This window comes from Ctenopharyngodon idella, chromosome 17 (genome assembly GCF_019924925.1).
Source record: "Ctenopharyngodon idella isolate HZGC_01 chromosome 17, HZGC01, whole genome shotgun sequence".
In the NCBI taxonomy this organism is placed as follows: Eukaryota; Metazoa; Chordata; class Actinopteri; order Cypriniformes; family Xenocyprididae; genus Ctenopharyngodon; species Ctenopharyngodon idella.
The window spans coordinates 34796002-34812218 of record NC_067236.1 but is presented as its reverse complement, the minus strand read 5'-3'; the positions used below and the strand labels follow the sequence as shown (position 1 = coordinate 34812218).

The 16217-nt window shown below is 36.5% G+C and overlaps 2 protein-coding genes across 12 annotated transcripts in view; one reads left to right on the top strand and one right to left on the bottom strand.

Annotated features, from left to right (window-relative positions):
* Positions 1 to 11053, top strand: part of LOC127499176 (protein NLRC5-like) — a 784214-nt gene extending 773161 nt beyond the window's left edge. For all 11 annotated transcript variants that reach the window (XM_051869371.1, XM_051869366.1, XM_051869364.1 and 8 more), the window contains 4 exons: positions 1912 to 2085; positions 7821 to 7994; positions 9617 to 9790; positions 10683 to 11053. In XM_051869371.1, the coding sequence (XP_051725331.1) occupies positions 1912 to 2085; positions 7821 to 7994; positions 9617 to 9790; positions 10683 to 10689 (529 nt within the window). In that variant the 3' untranslated portion in view covers positions 10690 to 11053. The remainder of the gene's footprint in view (positions 1 to 1911; positions 2086 to 7820; positions 7995 to 9616; positions 9791 to 10682) is intronic.
* LOC127499185 (tetratricopeptide repeat protein 8-like) overlaps positions 1 to 16217 on the bottom strand; it is a 173387-nt gene that overhangs the window by 147482 nt on the left and 9688 nt on the right. The window lies entirely within an intron of this gene.

The following is a 16217-nucleotide window of genomic DNA, read 5'->3' as shown; positions in this document are numbered from 1 at the left end:
ACATGTAAGCCATTCTACATTTTTGGTTGAGTGTTGAATGTGTGCATTCTTGGAAACATCCCAACAGACTATCTAAAAGTGAACGAGTCTTTACTTTATAGAATGTACAGTAGAAATAAAGAAGAAGAAAGTAACAGAATTGCTCAGGGCAGCCACTGGTCAAATGAGTCCTCTTGTCACATAAGCACAGAGACAAGAAGGTAAGATCCAAGTGCAGCTTTAATGGGGTAATCCAATAAACATAATCCAGGCAAGCGAGGGTCAAAATCCACAGAACAGTCCATACAAAATAAAGCAAAACACAAACGAAAGCAGGTCACATGAAATGAAACCGTGATAACAAAAGCAAAAACAAACCAAGTATAAATAGACAGACACTGATGAGCAAACACAAAACAGCTGGTTGCAATGACAGGATAATGAGTCCGGGAAGTGTGTTATGGGAAATGAAGTCCAAGGGGTGAAACAAGAGTCTGGGTTGGAGTGCCCTCTAGTGGCCGATTAGGGCACTCTCACTAGTAATCCTGACACCCCTATGCTGAACTTCAGTTGCCCTCTTGGTTGAAATCTCTTTCTGGGGGTGGGTGGGGTGTTGATGGTGCCCATAGAGGGTGGGATGGTGCCCCTTAGTTAGTGCCCTACACAGACCACATATTCAGCGTATATGAAACAGTGGTAGAGGAATCGGTGTAGTAAAAGCTTTATATGAATTTAAATGAAATTGCTGCCATTGATCAACAACAAATCCAACATACATGGTCTTTGGTTACTGTGGAAGTTTTTTTCCCCGCCACAGAATAAATAAGTATAAAAAGTAATTGTGACACAATTAAAAAAAAAATTCTAGGAATTGTGATATAAAAACTATATGAATTGAGAGGAAAAAAAGTAAGTATTGTGAGATAAAAAGTCACAATTGCCTTTTTATTTTCTATTCATGGCAGAAATAAGCTTTCATAGGTTCATCATGTGTAAAAGAGGAAAACTATAGAGACGCACAATCCAGCACACAATCTTACTCCTCTCCCCTAACTCTTCTTCTCCCTTGTCCTGATCCAACTCTTCTCCTCCTTCATCTATTCCTCTCCTCCTTCATCTATTCCTCTCCCTCACCCAGACATTTTTTCTCTCTCTGCTCCTCTGTGTTGTTCTTCATCCACACTGAACAATGAGTCTGTGTCTATTTTACTGTATGTCCATGTAATGAAAGAGCTTCAACATCTGACTATTCCTCCAACTGAGATTAGAATCTGCTATTTCTCAATATTTCTCAATATCTGCTAATTATAAATGCTTATCAATTGTTTCAGTATTTGTTTTGTAGATTTTTTCAATACTTTTGAGCTGCTGTTGGTACAGAAGTAGGTTTTATACTATATTTAAAGATTGTAACATTGGGTCTTCATTTCTGACATGCTGTGTTTAAGCATTTGTAAATAAGATCAGAAAGAAATTTAAGCCTTCTAGAAATGTGTTAATTGACTGCATTTTGTGTGAAAACGACATGAATTATGGTAAGATCACAACAGACGGATGTTGTGCTAATTGTGTTTAGAGTTTTGAAAATGTGATACAGATTGGAGAAAAGTGTGTTAGAAATTGAAAAAAAAAACATGAATAGAAGAACATGAAGAACATGAATTCATCCTTAATGACCATCACATCCATCTGTTTTCTGTGATCATCTTTCCATATTATTTAATGTGATAATCTGTTAACATAATTTCCTCTCACTCAAACACACACACACACACACACACACACACACACGCACACACACACACACACACACACGTAGTAAAACTCATATCAAACATGGGGATTTGTGCTTTTGTTTTGGTTTCTTTTTAATAATGAAGTCTCTGTTGATCTGATCTGAGAGAGTGAAGAGTGTGTCATTGTTCTCTACAGGTTGAGGGATTGTGGTGTCACAGATGAAGGTTGTGCTGCTCTGGCTTCAGCTCTGAGATCAAACCCCTCACACCTGAGACAACTGGATCTGTCTAGGAATAAACTAGGAGACTCGGGAGTGAAGATGATTTCTGCTGTACTGAAGAATCCTCACTGTAAACTGGAGAAACTGAGGTAAGATCATCTCTATCATAAAGACTGGAAGTGAATAAGGATTAATATGTAGATAGTGCATACAAAATATCCTTTGGCGTAAACCCCATCCGGCGGTTCAGTGACAGATTCCTGCTTGAACCGTCAGATCCTGCCGGCAGTAGAAGGAAGGGGTGAGGAGTCTACCTGAAAAAATTTAGATCTAAATATATTATTATCCTGCAAAAGAAAGTAAAACTAACAGTTTGTAGGGGAATTTTACAGTTAAAGACCCAAAAGACCAGATATGATGAATAAAGACCCGGAGTCAGAGTTAAAAAAATAATAAATTGAAGAAAATTTTACTGAAGAATAGTTTGCAGTTTCATCAGCAGAAGCCAGCTTCAAGTCTCACAAGGAGTTCGTAGGCCGCTCTGCGTACATTCACATTTCCACAACAATTATACTCAGAGTCAACTAACTACGTCATTACTTCAGGTTGAATGATTCTGATTGGCTAAGAAAAATCTTCCACACATGGACAGATAGTCAGAAGCATATCTCCATTCGTCACGATGCTGACGAGGGGACCCTGGATTTAGGCACTGGATGTCCTTTTCGGGGTCATGACATGGCGTCTGCTGGTCTCAAGAAGAGTGCCAGTTGTCCACCAGTACAAAGGACCTGCACAGAACACTTAGCGCACATACACAGATACACATGATTCACAGCTTCTTCAAGGTTGAAGTTGATCTGAGCTCTGCTCTGAGCAGGAAACTTTCCCAAAACATACTGATAACATGTTCTTTTCTCTCAGTGAGAGGTACAGACAATATTCAAAATTATTTTCTAGTGTTTGAAAAGGAAAAGAAATGCTTTAACATACATTGAAGAAGTCATTCAAATAATTTAACAGAAAGATAAATGTTGGTTAATAACTTAAAAGATATATATTGAAGCGGCAGTGGATTCCAGAATCCACCCCTTCAAGTTAAATAAACCGAACAAACTACAAACCAGACAACAGACACAGGTTACAGTGAAGAGGGTTTAAAAACAAACAAACAAACAAAAAAACACAAATATTTTGATGTAATTCAACTGATCTTGTAATGCTTGTTCAAACAGAGCCACCCTTACAGAAGCGTGAGCATTGCCTCAAACTGTGTATCTGCAGCTGAAAAGAGGGAAGTGGAGTGTGGTTCACCTGAATCATTTTTACATGATTATCATGACCAAAATAATTCACGATAACAAAATATTTCGATATCTATAGAAATCTTGAAAAAAAAAATGCTATCAGTCAAATTGATCTTTAATTTATTTATTTATTTATTTATTTATTGAAGAATCACACCATCGCATACAAAAGGAACAATTACACTTAATGGCGACCAGTTTGAAATAACTTCCTTCTGTCAGTACTGAAAATCTGTACTTAAATACAAGTACTGTTACATTGCTGAATACTCAATTACGAGTAAAATTACTGGTGTCAAAAAGTACTGAAGTAAAAGTACAAAGTACTCTTCTCAAAAACTACTCAGAGTACTAGTTACTGGTTACTTTTTAGCTGGTGATATTTAATGAATTACTGTACCAATATATATTCAATCAAATCATAGATCTATGTAGAAAATAGCAAAGTTTTACCTTATTGACAAAGTACATGAATTAGTGGTCACGATACTGGAGTTTCTAACTTCAATACGATACCTTGAAAAATATCAACATTCAGTATCATTTTCAATACCATGAGGAAAACCTCAACATACTGTATACTGCCATATAGATATTTTAATATCTCAATTTTTGTCCATCCATTTTGTCAAGGCCATCATTATTTTCAAGCTTCAAAAAGCACAAGACTCGTTGTAACAGTAATCCATTGAATGGAGCGGTTTAATTCAAGTCTTCTGAAGAGACACGTCCACTTTATCTGATGAACAGATTTGAATTTAGGCTTTTGTTTACATATTTAAACGTTGATTAATTACCATTACAATAATCTCACTTAAACATTTGTTCACTCTGTGTATTTGTCTTCACAATAGAGTAACTTTGTTGCAATAGCTTACATGCAGCACAAGGAAGATTGATTTCAAACTGACTTTCAAACTGAATTGAATTTACAAAAAAGACAAGTAAACATTAAATAAAAACAAATGAAACAAATTACCTTAATTCAGTTGAGGAATTCGAAATGCCAACACTGATTTTTTTATATACAGTGTGTCTTAAGAGCCATATAATGTTTATTTGAATAAATCGAACATCAGAGGGGTAAATGTCATTATGTTTAACTTTGCTTATATATATTTTATGGAATGTCACCTACAGGGAAGTTGTAACGAAGGGTCGGCAGAGCGGTGATCCATTTGCAGCTTTATTAAGAATAGTGTATACACAAGTAGACAGGGGCAAAGGCAAGAACATAAACAAGGACAGGCAATAGGTCGAGGCAGGCGGCAGACAAACAGTATCGGGTCACAGGCAGAGATCAGGGCAGGCGGCAAACAAACACAGTCCAGTACACAGGCAAGGTTCAGGGCAGGCAGCAGAGAATTACAAAGAATAAACAATCCGACGGAAACCAGGAAACAGTCCACAAGAAAACACTTAGTAATGATCACCGGGGCAAATCAAGACTTCGCGGTGAGTGCGTGTGTGTGTGTGTGGCTTAAATAGTGTGGGTGTGATGAGGTGCAGGTGTGTGCGTAATCAGTCCCAGGAATGAGGGCCTATGGGAAACGTAGTCCGAATGGGAAATGGAGTCCAGGAACTGACAGGAACAGACTGTGATTGTAACAGAAGTGACAGAAATTAACTTTACTTTAAGAGCCAATATTTGACCTCTTAAATTGATTTTCAGGGATATTTTCTAACCATTTTCTAACCAAAAGTGATTTTTTTACACTGCAGTTACAACAGCATTAAAAATGTTGATATTTTTTTTTTTTAATATAGAATTTTGAATATAGAAAAAAAAATGAGATGGGGAAAAATTAATTATGCTTTTAATTATGAAAATAAAACAGCCAGTAGGTGGCAGTAAATCACTGTCTTAATGAATGAGTCATAGAAGCATTCATTCAACTGATTCATTCAAAACGGCCGATTCATTCTGGAACGAAGCAAGTGACTGAATCACTGAATCACTGAACCGATTTGTTCAAAACTCCGGATTCATTCAGTAAGGAAACACCACTGTGTGTTGGTGCTGCAGAGACACATGCCTCTTTTGCTGTGGCTTGTTTGAGATATTGTCGTTGCGAGAAAAAGACAAAAACAGAGAATATTGACAATATTATGTCTAAAATGTCACTATAATATTAACCTTTAGTTCACTGAACTATTGCATAAAATTAATATCACATTAGCAGCCGTGCTAATATTCTGGAAATATTGCTTAAATATCATATAGTAAATATAAAAAGCTCATACTAGGGCCATTTTGCACCATATCTTGAATTTTGGCTGCATTTTATTAATTCTGGTGTCATTTCTAATAATGTCTGATCCTGCTTTAGAAAGAGCGAAATATTTGGCATTAAAGCACAATGATTTACAATAAAACGTGCCAAATGTCAGCGAATTTACATTACGTTAATTATAAAACATGTCATCATTAATTATCATTTTAATCTATTGACAACCTTAAGCTACAATTGAAAAATAAATTGTATAAAGCCATGCTGTTTTGACCATTTTTTCTCTCTAGATTTGGTCAAATTAACTAACGAACAGGTTCGCTTACATGGCTTTCCTTTTTGAAGTTGGAGGTTGTGATGGTCGTGTCCGATCGATATCCCTTGACAGATTTTATGCTGCAAATCTCCTTTTATAAATATTGTCCATTTCGAAGTGTTTATATCCAACAGAAAGAATGTTGTGAGATTTTCTTCTTCCCTCTGTATTTAGCGCACTCACCGCACTGTATGTTTTTTCTGTGCTTGTGCAGCGTCACGTGATTGAGCAAACTCTGACCTCGCTGGTTCTGTAGCTTATTTTGTTCATCAACTGATGTTGCAATGATCCAATTCCCCCTATTAACTAAAAACTTTTGCCTCAAACTTCATTACTGCTTATTAATAGTTAGTAAGGTATTGGATATGTGACAAGAACCAACCGATGAACTTCGTCCTTTCCGTAACAACACCGAAAGCTCAGCCGAACAGCTGATCATAGCTGTACAGGGCGGGTTTTTATTTCTCATCTCCATAAATATATCTAGTAGTAGAGCTAATGCAAGGACTAGAAATCATTTTTTTCTTTTGCTGAAACTTCCTCGTCATCGTGGAGAGCGCAGCTCATGGTTGCATAGCAACGACAGACGCCACGGGAGCGAAAGCGCTTTGGAAAGAAGGAGAAAGCGGCGCGGCCGCTTATGTGATGCGATATATGAACGGCCCCTTAGAACGGCGACTTTTTCTTTGCATATCAGACAGGTAGCGTTTCCATTAAACTCCACAAAAAATTACTGCAATGTCCATCTTTCTTGAAACTGTCTGTGTTCCTCATCCACTTTACTTTTCGGTTCGCATTCGCACTTTGCAGCCAAACAACAAATAAACTACGAAAGCCCCGAACCAGCTCTCATCAAATCTGCCTGCGCGCTTTTTTTTAATAGAATCATGTCATTCTTTTGAATATGGAATATGGTATGAGACAACTAGAGAATAATAATAATAATAATTTAGCGGGCCAGATTATGTTTTATTTTTGAGATCAGTTGCGGGCCGGGTGGAGGGGGAGTGGGGGCCTTAAATGGCCCGCGGGCCGACAGTTTGAGACCACTGCCTTAAAGGGTTAGTTCACCCAAAAATAAAAATGATGTCATTAATTACTCACCCTCAGATCATGTGACTACAGTGGCTCAACCTTAATGTTATGAAGCGACGAGAATACTTTGTGCGGCAAAAAAACAAAATAACAACTTTATTCAACAATTTCCTCTCTTCCTCCTTCTCACGAGAGCACTACGACATATGCGTGTGGTGATGTGAGATACATGTGTCGTCTCATCGTCTGAATTATCCAGACTTTCAAGCTGTGGCATGACAATATCACAATCGATGCAGCACACGCTCTCCTGTTCAGTAGGCATCGCTCAAGTCACTTTAAGCAGTAAAATTCCACTCATAAGATGCAGTATTATACTGTGCAGATCTTCAGTAAACAATGTCAAGATATGAGACTTGGGAAATTAAAATATGAAACTATGGGATATATATTACTCTATAACTTAAGTGGATAAAATTATGTCATTGTGTGTTATAAATAATCATACTCTTATTTATAACCACAGAGAGTTAAGTATTATTACTGTTGTTATGAATATTCATTAGATGATGCAACATTATAAGGTTGTTTATAAGGCATTATGTGTGCATTATGATGCATTAAGAATATCCTTATAATGCATTATAAACACAGGCTTCATAGAAAGTGTTACTGAAAAATGTATTTGGGTGATTCTCACATCAGTGTGTTGATAGGAGAGCTATAGATGTCATATCAATTATTCTTATTCACTATTATAAATCTGTAGTAGAATTTGATGTCAGAGTTTCAGTATCTGAATATTGTGTTTAGGGGGTAAAAAGAAGAAGAATATGATTTCAGAGGAAACTGACTTTATTGATCTTTAAATTGATTCATTTTTTTCTCATTGTCTCTCTCACCTTATCATCACACTGTTAGTTTGAATGTGATCTTGAGAAATTCCTTGTTGATCTGATCTGAGAGAGTGAAGAGTGTGTCATTGTTCTCTACAGGTTGAGTTATTGTGGTGTCACAGATGAAGGTTGTGCTGCTCTGGCTTCAGCTCTGAGATCAAACCCCTCACACCTGAGACAACTGCATCTGTCTGAGAATAAACTAGGAGACTCGGGAGTGAAGATGATTTCTGCTGGACTGGAGAATCCTCACTGTAAACTGGAGGAACTGTGGTAAGATCATCTCTATCATAAAGACTGGAAGTGAATAAGGATTAATATGTAGATAGTGCATACAAAATATGCTTTGGCGTAAGCCCCATCCGGCGGTTCAGTGACATATTCCTGCTTGAACCGTCAGATCCTGCCGGCAGTAGAAGGAAGGGGTGAGGAGTCTACCTGAAAAAAAGAAAATTTAGATCTAAATATATTATTATCCTGCAAAAGAAAGTAAAACTAACAGTTAAATAAACCGAACAAACTACAAACCAGACAACAGACACAGGTTACAGTGAAGAGGGTTTTTTAAATCACAAATGTTTGGTGTAAATCAACTTATCTTGTAATGCTTGTTCAAACAGACCACCCTTACAAAAGCGAGAGCATTGCCTCAAAAGAGGGAAGTTTTGTGTGGTTCACCTGAACCAGGACTGTCACCATATCAGATCTTTCACTGCGATTATCATGACCAAAATAATTCACAATAACAATATATCTATGGAAATCTTGAAAAATAATAATAATAATAATAATAATAATGCTATCAGACAAATTGATCTTTATTTATATTTATTCATTTATTGAAGAATTACACCATTGCATACAAAAGGAACAATTACAATTAACGGCGACCAGACTGAAATAACAGTAACACTTTATAATAAGTATACAGTAAAAAAGCATCTATAAATCATTTGAAAACTATTAGTTTATAGTTAATGAATAGTTTACAAACTGTAGTTAATACATTAATAGACTATATGCGAAAAATTTGTTCTACATTCATTGTTATTGTTTAATTAGCTCATATGTAAAGAGTTAGATAATGTTTTGTTAAAAACTTCTTAACCATAAAGAGTTCTCGCTTTAGATTAGATCACGGAAAGACTGAAAAAGTGCTTTAATACAGCCTTTATTGGACATTAATTACATTAGTATCAAGAGTTCCTTAAAATGTTTACAAATACGTTAATCACACAGACATACACACACACACACACACACACTCACACACACACACACACGCACACACACACACGCACGCACACACACACACGCACACACACACACACACACACACACACACACAGGTTTGCTTTTGTGAATTGTGGGGACTCTCCATAGGCGTAATGGTTTTTATACTGTACAAACTGTATTTTCTATCGCTCTACACCAACCCTACTCCTAAACCTACCCATCACAGGAAACTGCACATTTTTACTTTCTCACAAAAACTCATTCTGTATGATTTATAAGCCTTTTAAAAAATGGGGACATGGGGTAATGTCCTCAAACGTCACCCTCTCCTTGTAATACCTATGTCACACCCATGTCATTATACAAATTTGTGTCCTGATATGTCGCAAAAACATCCATACACACACACACACACACGTTTTATGGTGACTTAATATAGAAATAATGATTTTTATACTGTACAAACTGTATTTTCTATCCCCTAAACCAAACTGATGTATTTTATGACCTAATGAGTATTTGTATGTATTTATATTGACAGCATTATGATATTTATTTATTTATTTTTTAACTGGTTATGTTAAATTTTGGAGATTTGGAGGCTTAATGTGTGTTGATCTGATCTGAGAGAGTGAAGAGTGTGTCATTGTTCTCTACAGGTTGAGGGATTGTGGTGTCACAGATGAAGGTTGTGCTGCTCTGGCTTCAGCTCTGAGATCAAACCCCTCACACCTGAGAGAACTGGATCTGTCTGAGAATAAACTAGGAGACTCAGGAGTGAAGCTGCTCTCTGATCTGAAGGATGATCCACATTATAAACTGCAGACACTAAGGTAACAATAGGTTTTAACAATTTTCATCATCATATTTTCATATAAAGTTTAAATGGCTGTTTTACTCACTAGAAATAAAAGGAAATTGTACCAGGTTCAGTAACAGCACATGTGTGTGAATATTGTGTCTGAGATCATCAGATAATGAGTCTTAAATTCAGCTTCAGTTTCTGTAGGTCTCTGAACTTTAAACTGTGTTAAATTGAGTTTAATTCTGCTCATAGTGTTGTGACTGATTGTGAAAATAATATTAATGTTATTTCCAGCTTTTACCCTTTAACTGTGTCTGTGTGTGTGATAATCTGAGGTTTAGGTTTGTAGCAACTCATAATGTAATAACTGCACATAATGTAATAAGTATTATATTATTATTGTAATAAAATGTTCATAATGTAACAATTTTCTCAAAATGTAATGAAATCTTGAGCTTTTTTTACATTATGAAAAAAATTATTACATTATAAACTCACCGAAAACATTGTCATATTGTCATAATTGTAACAGCTTTTAAAACATAAAATCACTTTATCTGCTTCAGCCAATCACAGCACAGAGTACAAGTTTAGCAAACATTTCTTCACTTTAATACAAGTTACAGCAAAACAAATCCTGAATGTACATCAGAGGACATGTTGAAAAATACAGCATAACTTACAATCATGTACAGTGGTTATAAAGAGTCTACACACCTCTGTTAAAACAGTTTGGGTCTGTGATGTTAAAAAGAAATAACATTTTGTAAAGTGACTTTGAGCATCAGATAGAAGCTATATTATCATGTGTGAGAATGAATTGATATATCTTATCTAGTTAGTGCTAAGTTTTCTTAGGAAAAGATGTGACAGGCGTAATGTTTCATACTGCATATGTGACTGTTTGTGTTTTATTTTAGGACATGACAGTCTGATCTCTCATGATCATCTGATGGTGAATAAGGATCCACTACAGAGACTCACAGTCAACAGAATCAACAGACTGAAGATACAGTGACTTCACTGTTATAAATTAAGACTTCATTTAGATTTCAACGATCCTCTGACAGACCTGATGAGGTGGCAGTGAAGCACCTTTTATTTCAGAGCAGCAAATTACAGTTTCTCATTCATTGATTAACCATTTTATTTGTATAAATGCACTGTATAAATTCAAAAAGGTTGGAGTTTTGTTACAGAGAAAATATAGAGCCTGAATATATTTGTGTTTGTGTTTTACCAGCAGAGGGAGACAAAGACAAATGAAAGATTAATTTTTCATGATTATGGAGAGAGAGAGAAAAAAACAGTTCAATCTCACGTTTGGAATACAAACAATAGTATTATAGTTATACTTGTATTACATTTGTATTAATGTATTTAGTATGTCTTTTTTTTAAATAATAAATGGTGGTAGCATTCATTAAAGCGTTGACTCATAGGCACAATATGTGGGATTATTGGATTAAAATATAATATCCAAAAACCACTAGAACAGTGTTATATATTTTGTTGACTTGTGTACTTACATAATTCCAGATGTTTCCAAGAATGTTTAAATCCAGAGAAATAAGCAATTTTAACCAGGACACGGACCGTGTCCGTGCGATCGCCTGTCAATTGCGTCATACCCGCGTTACCCTCGATTTCCGGTTTTATTTAGTAGAAACCATGGAAACACCGAAGACGCTTTAATATATTATGTTTTATTAGACAATGGAACAACTGTTTGGATACATTCATTGACAGAAAACTAATTGTTGTTATATAGCTCAACACATTTAGTTTTATTGTTTAAATCTATTTTCCTCGATTTTCCGCAAGTATCATGTTTGTAATCATGCCTCAGAGACAGCACTGTTTTGTGAAGTAGCTAACATTGCATAATCTGATGCAGCTTTATTATTAGTAGCAGTAATACAGCATTTTCTCCATCATACAGTAAGTTTTAAAATGAATTGCATGCCATTTATCATCAACACAAGCCACCCAGCATTTATTATGATATTCATATATCGATCTATCTTACTGCAGTGTGTAACAGTGTCTCACAGCAGCCAGAGTAACGTTATAACATCATTTTCAACACTTTCAAATGTGTCTAATATGATAAACAGCGCTGTGTTACCTCATACTCATGACCGGAAGAAGCGGAAGCAGCGACTGCAGCATAATAAAATCTCGTGAAACTGAAATTGAATTCAACTTAAAATTCTGAAATTTGAACCATGCGCAGCGAGACAAATATATCGATAATATATATTTTTCTTTTGGAAAAGTCATACTGATTTAATTGAAGTAAAACAGATGGCATATTTAAGACTAGGTTGCAATTCATTTGTGACATTTCATACCAAAAGAAAGATGAACAGGGACATTGAAAAAATAAAAACTATCACTATTAGAATAATAACATTTGTAATCTATATCAAAGACTATAGATATAGAAAGACGGTTCACTCAGTTATGAATGGGAGAAACTGCAACACAATATGGCGGAATACATAAAAGTAAAGTTGCGTCCCAAATGACGCACTATACACTTATGCAGGATGTACTCATCCATGTAGTGCGTAAATTGTATAAGGTTATTTTGTCATTTAACATCGATGTCTGATACCCCTCCCCCTCCGCTACGTAATTAAAGCTGCGACAGTTGAGTGCATGAAGTGTCCAACATTCCACACTTCGTTTTTTCCGATAATTTAGTGCATCATCCGGGTATTTAAAGTAAAAGAGCCAATCGCTGATTGATAAAGCCATTGCGTCACAGCAGCTGCCGTTAGAAGCTCCGGTTCCCATAGAAAACCAACCCTGCATCCCAATGTGCATACTATCCACCCTACATAGTATTGAATAGTAATATTACATACTATTTAGGATGATAATATGCACATTGAGATGCAGGCCAAGACTCACGCTTATGACTGCACATGCGCATTGCCTCGTCTAGCCTGAAAAATAAGCTTTTCTAACACTATTTGAGCAAAAGAAACAACATTTATGGGACAGTTCATGTCAGATTTTGTTGCAGATTTGAAATATATAATTTAATTTTGAGTTTGCCAAGCAGTTTTTGAGATTTCAGGATTCCCCCATTTAAATAGATAAGACAGTTTTTCGAATACTATGAATTTGGACATACTACTCTGTTTGCAATTTTTTTTCCGCGTACTATATAGTAGAGAAGTATTCGATTTCAGACACAGCGTTGGTCTTGGATGCCCGAAATAGCTGCCCGGAGATCGTTGCAAATATGGCCGCCGAGTGAACAGACTTTCCTTGAAAGGGACTTTGTCTATATCCAGATGAAAAAGCTCTAATGTGTTTTTCACAGGATATATTCTGTCAACAATTTTAAATGATTCTTCGTTAGTTTTATTTGTTAAACAATACAGACTAAGAAATGATGTTCCCATACAGAAACATATTAACCCAAGCAAATTTTGATGGAGGAGAAGAGATATTAACAAAGAGAGATCTAATCGACTGGTTATGCACTTAAAATTAAATCAAACTGATCTAAAAACAAAAGTTTGGAGACCTTCTTCCTACAGTGTTACACCATTTCTGAACAGAGATAGTATTTTCACAGACAGAATTCATGACAATACAATATTCTTTCTATTAAATATGACACTTAAATTCAAGACATTCATTAATACTCAAAGTTGACCATTAGAATTCAACAGCCGACCAACTTATAATATATCTGTCATGTTTTGAGTTTATACATTCATGTTTTTGATCTCTTTTGTCTGAGTTTCTTTGTTAATCTTCTAGGTTGTTCATTATTTCTGTCACCTGCTTGTTTGTCACCATGGTTACTGATTGATTTGAGTATTCTGCTCAGGTGTGTCTTGTTAATTTGCTCGTTTTCCATGTATATAAGCCCTCAGTTTCAGTTTGCTGCTTGTCCGTCTTGTTTAATCGGTTCAGTTATTATATTCACCTGTGTTTCTCTAGTCTTCTGTTCAACTTCAGTGCTGCCAATTTAACAATTTTGTCACTAGTTTTAACAACTTCCCCACCCCTTCTGAGACTTTTTTCAAAAGCCTAGTAACAAATCTAGCAACTTCTTGGACAAACCTTGACTAGATTATGTGGCTCGCCCACTGATTTATATTTATATTAATATAGATCAGTGAACTCGCCTGTATGAAGTCATCTAGCGACCAGTTTTAGCTGCTTTCAGCTGAAAGAAATTGGCAACACTGCTTCTGTTTGTGGATTGAAATAAAACTTCTGTGGATCTAAAGCCCTGCTTCCAGCGAGTGTTTCTATTATACAGCGTGACAATATCAGACTCAAACCAATGTTTAAAAAAAATAGATTTTTTGGTGTGTGATATTATTATTCCAGTTGAAAAAGGAGTGCAGAAAAAAAAAAAAAAAAAAAGTCGAAAAATCAAACACCGTGTCAAAAGGACTTGGCTATGAAAATTATACAAACTAAGGTATTTTGTTAACATCTACATCTAAGAAAAGATTGATAGCACCAAGTTGTTAAAATAAATGGTTAGGGAAAATATTCCACATAGAACTATTATTTTTAATAATAAAGGAAAAAAATAAAAAAATTAAAAGTGCTATTCAAGGTTGTGAAATCCACAACATTCAAACCACCCTGATCATGTGGATTGCATAATATATTTCTTTAAATAATGAGGTTTGTTTTTCCAAACAAAATCAAATAACTTGACAAACTCTTTGGTAAATATCTTCGGTACAAATAGAGCTTGGGAGATTTATGATTAATCTTCAGATTTGGACAATAAGACACGAGCATAAATGGACAAATCTCTCTGCAACCAAGAGTTCAGCTCTTTAGTTTGTGATTTTCTTGACAGGTTTAATACAGTTCTCAAACAGCTCTCTCCCCATCTCAGGATTTCTCCGCTGGTCCAACATACCATAGGTGACATCAGCAGTGGATCCCTCCAGCACCAGAAACAGATCTTTTCCTCATGGAAATGTCCTATGCGGAGGGTTACAACAGAGTCTGATGGTTGATGTGACCACGGCCCAGCGGTTTTCTAAAGATGTTGATATTCAGAGGCTTCTTCTTGATGTGGAGTTTACAAGGAGTTCGAGGGAGATGAAGCTGCCTGAGGACCCAGAGTCAATGAGAGCTTGCGCTGAAACAGATGATAGATGAAGTTATAATAACATCAGTTCTGGTTAAATCATAGGTGGTGGTAGTTGAATTGTACTCACCGCTGGCTCTGGTGGACGATCAGGACATGATGGTAACAAGTGTCCTTCCTCCCCACAGTATAAACAGAGATGGTTGTGAATTTGTCTCTGATGTTTCCCTTTAGACAGATGGATGATAGTGTCTACTGCATGGGTTCTGGTGCTGGAGATGTGACAGGTGGTGAGGAGGACAGGTGTGAGTGAGCGGTTTGATCCAGCAAACAGGCATTGAAGCATTGGGAAATGAGGATTAAATGTTGGATCTGTTGGATATAACTGCGGTTGCATCTCGGAGAATAGTGAACATTTGAGAAGGAACCCGCTGCACTCATCCGCCTCGCCAGAGTATGTCGCGGGTCGGGCCGTGGGATGGGCAGAGACAGACAATGAAGGTGAGGTGACTGATGGTCTGAGTGTTTGTCTGACTGCTTGTACCCGATCAGTGAACGGATCAGGAGTTGGACTCTGGACATCACTAGCTTCTGTTCCTCGTTGCATTGTTTGGTCTGGTCTTCTGTCACAATAACAGAAGGAGAAGACCCAGATAACGGTATCTTTATTCACAGGAAGTTCAATGAAGCAGTGTGGTAAACAGGCGAGTATGGAATTCAAAGTAGCAACATTCACAGATCTTTGTTTGTTGCAGGTTCAGACTGGTATGCGGTGCAGATGAAGTATTGCCAGGATATGAAGATGGACTGAAGGCAGGTAAGTTTCCAAGGTGAGTAGTCAGGCAAGTCTTTCAATTGGCATAGATGAGACCAGACAAAGGTGCATGTGTGAAGTGGCTGTATATATACACGAGTCCTAATGAGCATGTGCAGGTGCATGTGATTAGAATTCGGGTGATAATGATCTAGTGGGCGGAGCTGACAGGTCTGGTGCTGTGGATGACACTGAGACTGTGTGGAGGTGGAGGTTAAATAAGATGAGTAATATGAGCAGATCCTTTAGTGTAAGTTAGTATCCTTGCAGCAGAATTTTGAATATATTGCAAGCGGGAGATAGAGTGTGCTGATAGTCCAGAAAAAATTATTTTTATAATTGTTTTGGTTTTCATTCGTCACATGTTCCTTTGTTCTAATTTCCCGCCACTCATGAGTCACCATGGACACTAACTCATCATCACTGTTCCTCATTAGTTCATCTTCTGCTTTGTGTAAATCAGTTCCTGTTTGTGTTCAGTTCAGTGTCCGGTCCCGTATGTTTCATGTGTGTTGCTACCTGTTCCTGAATTATTGTCATTAAACTTCGTATTGG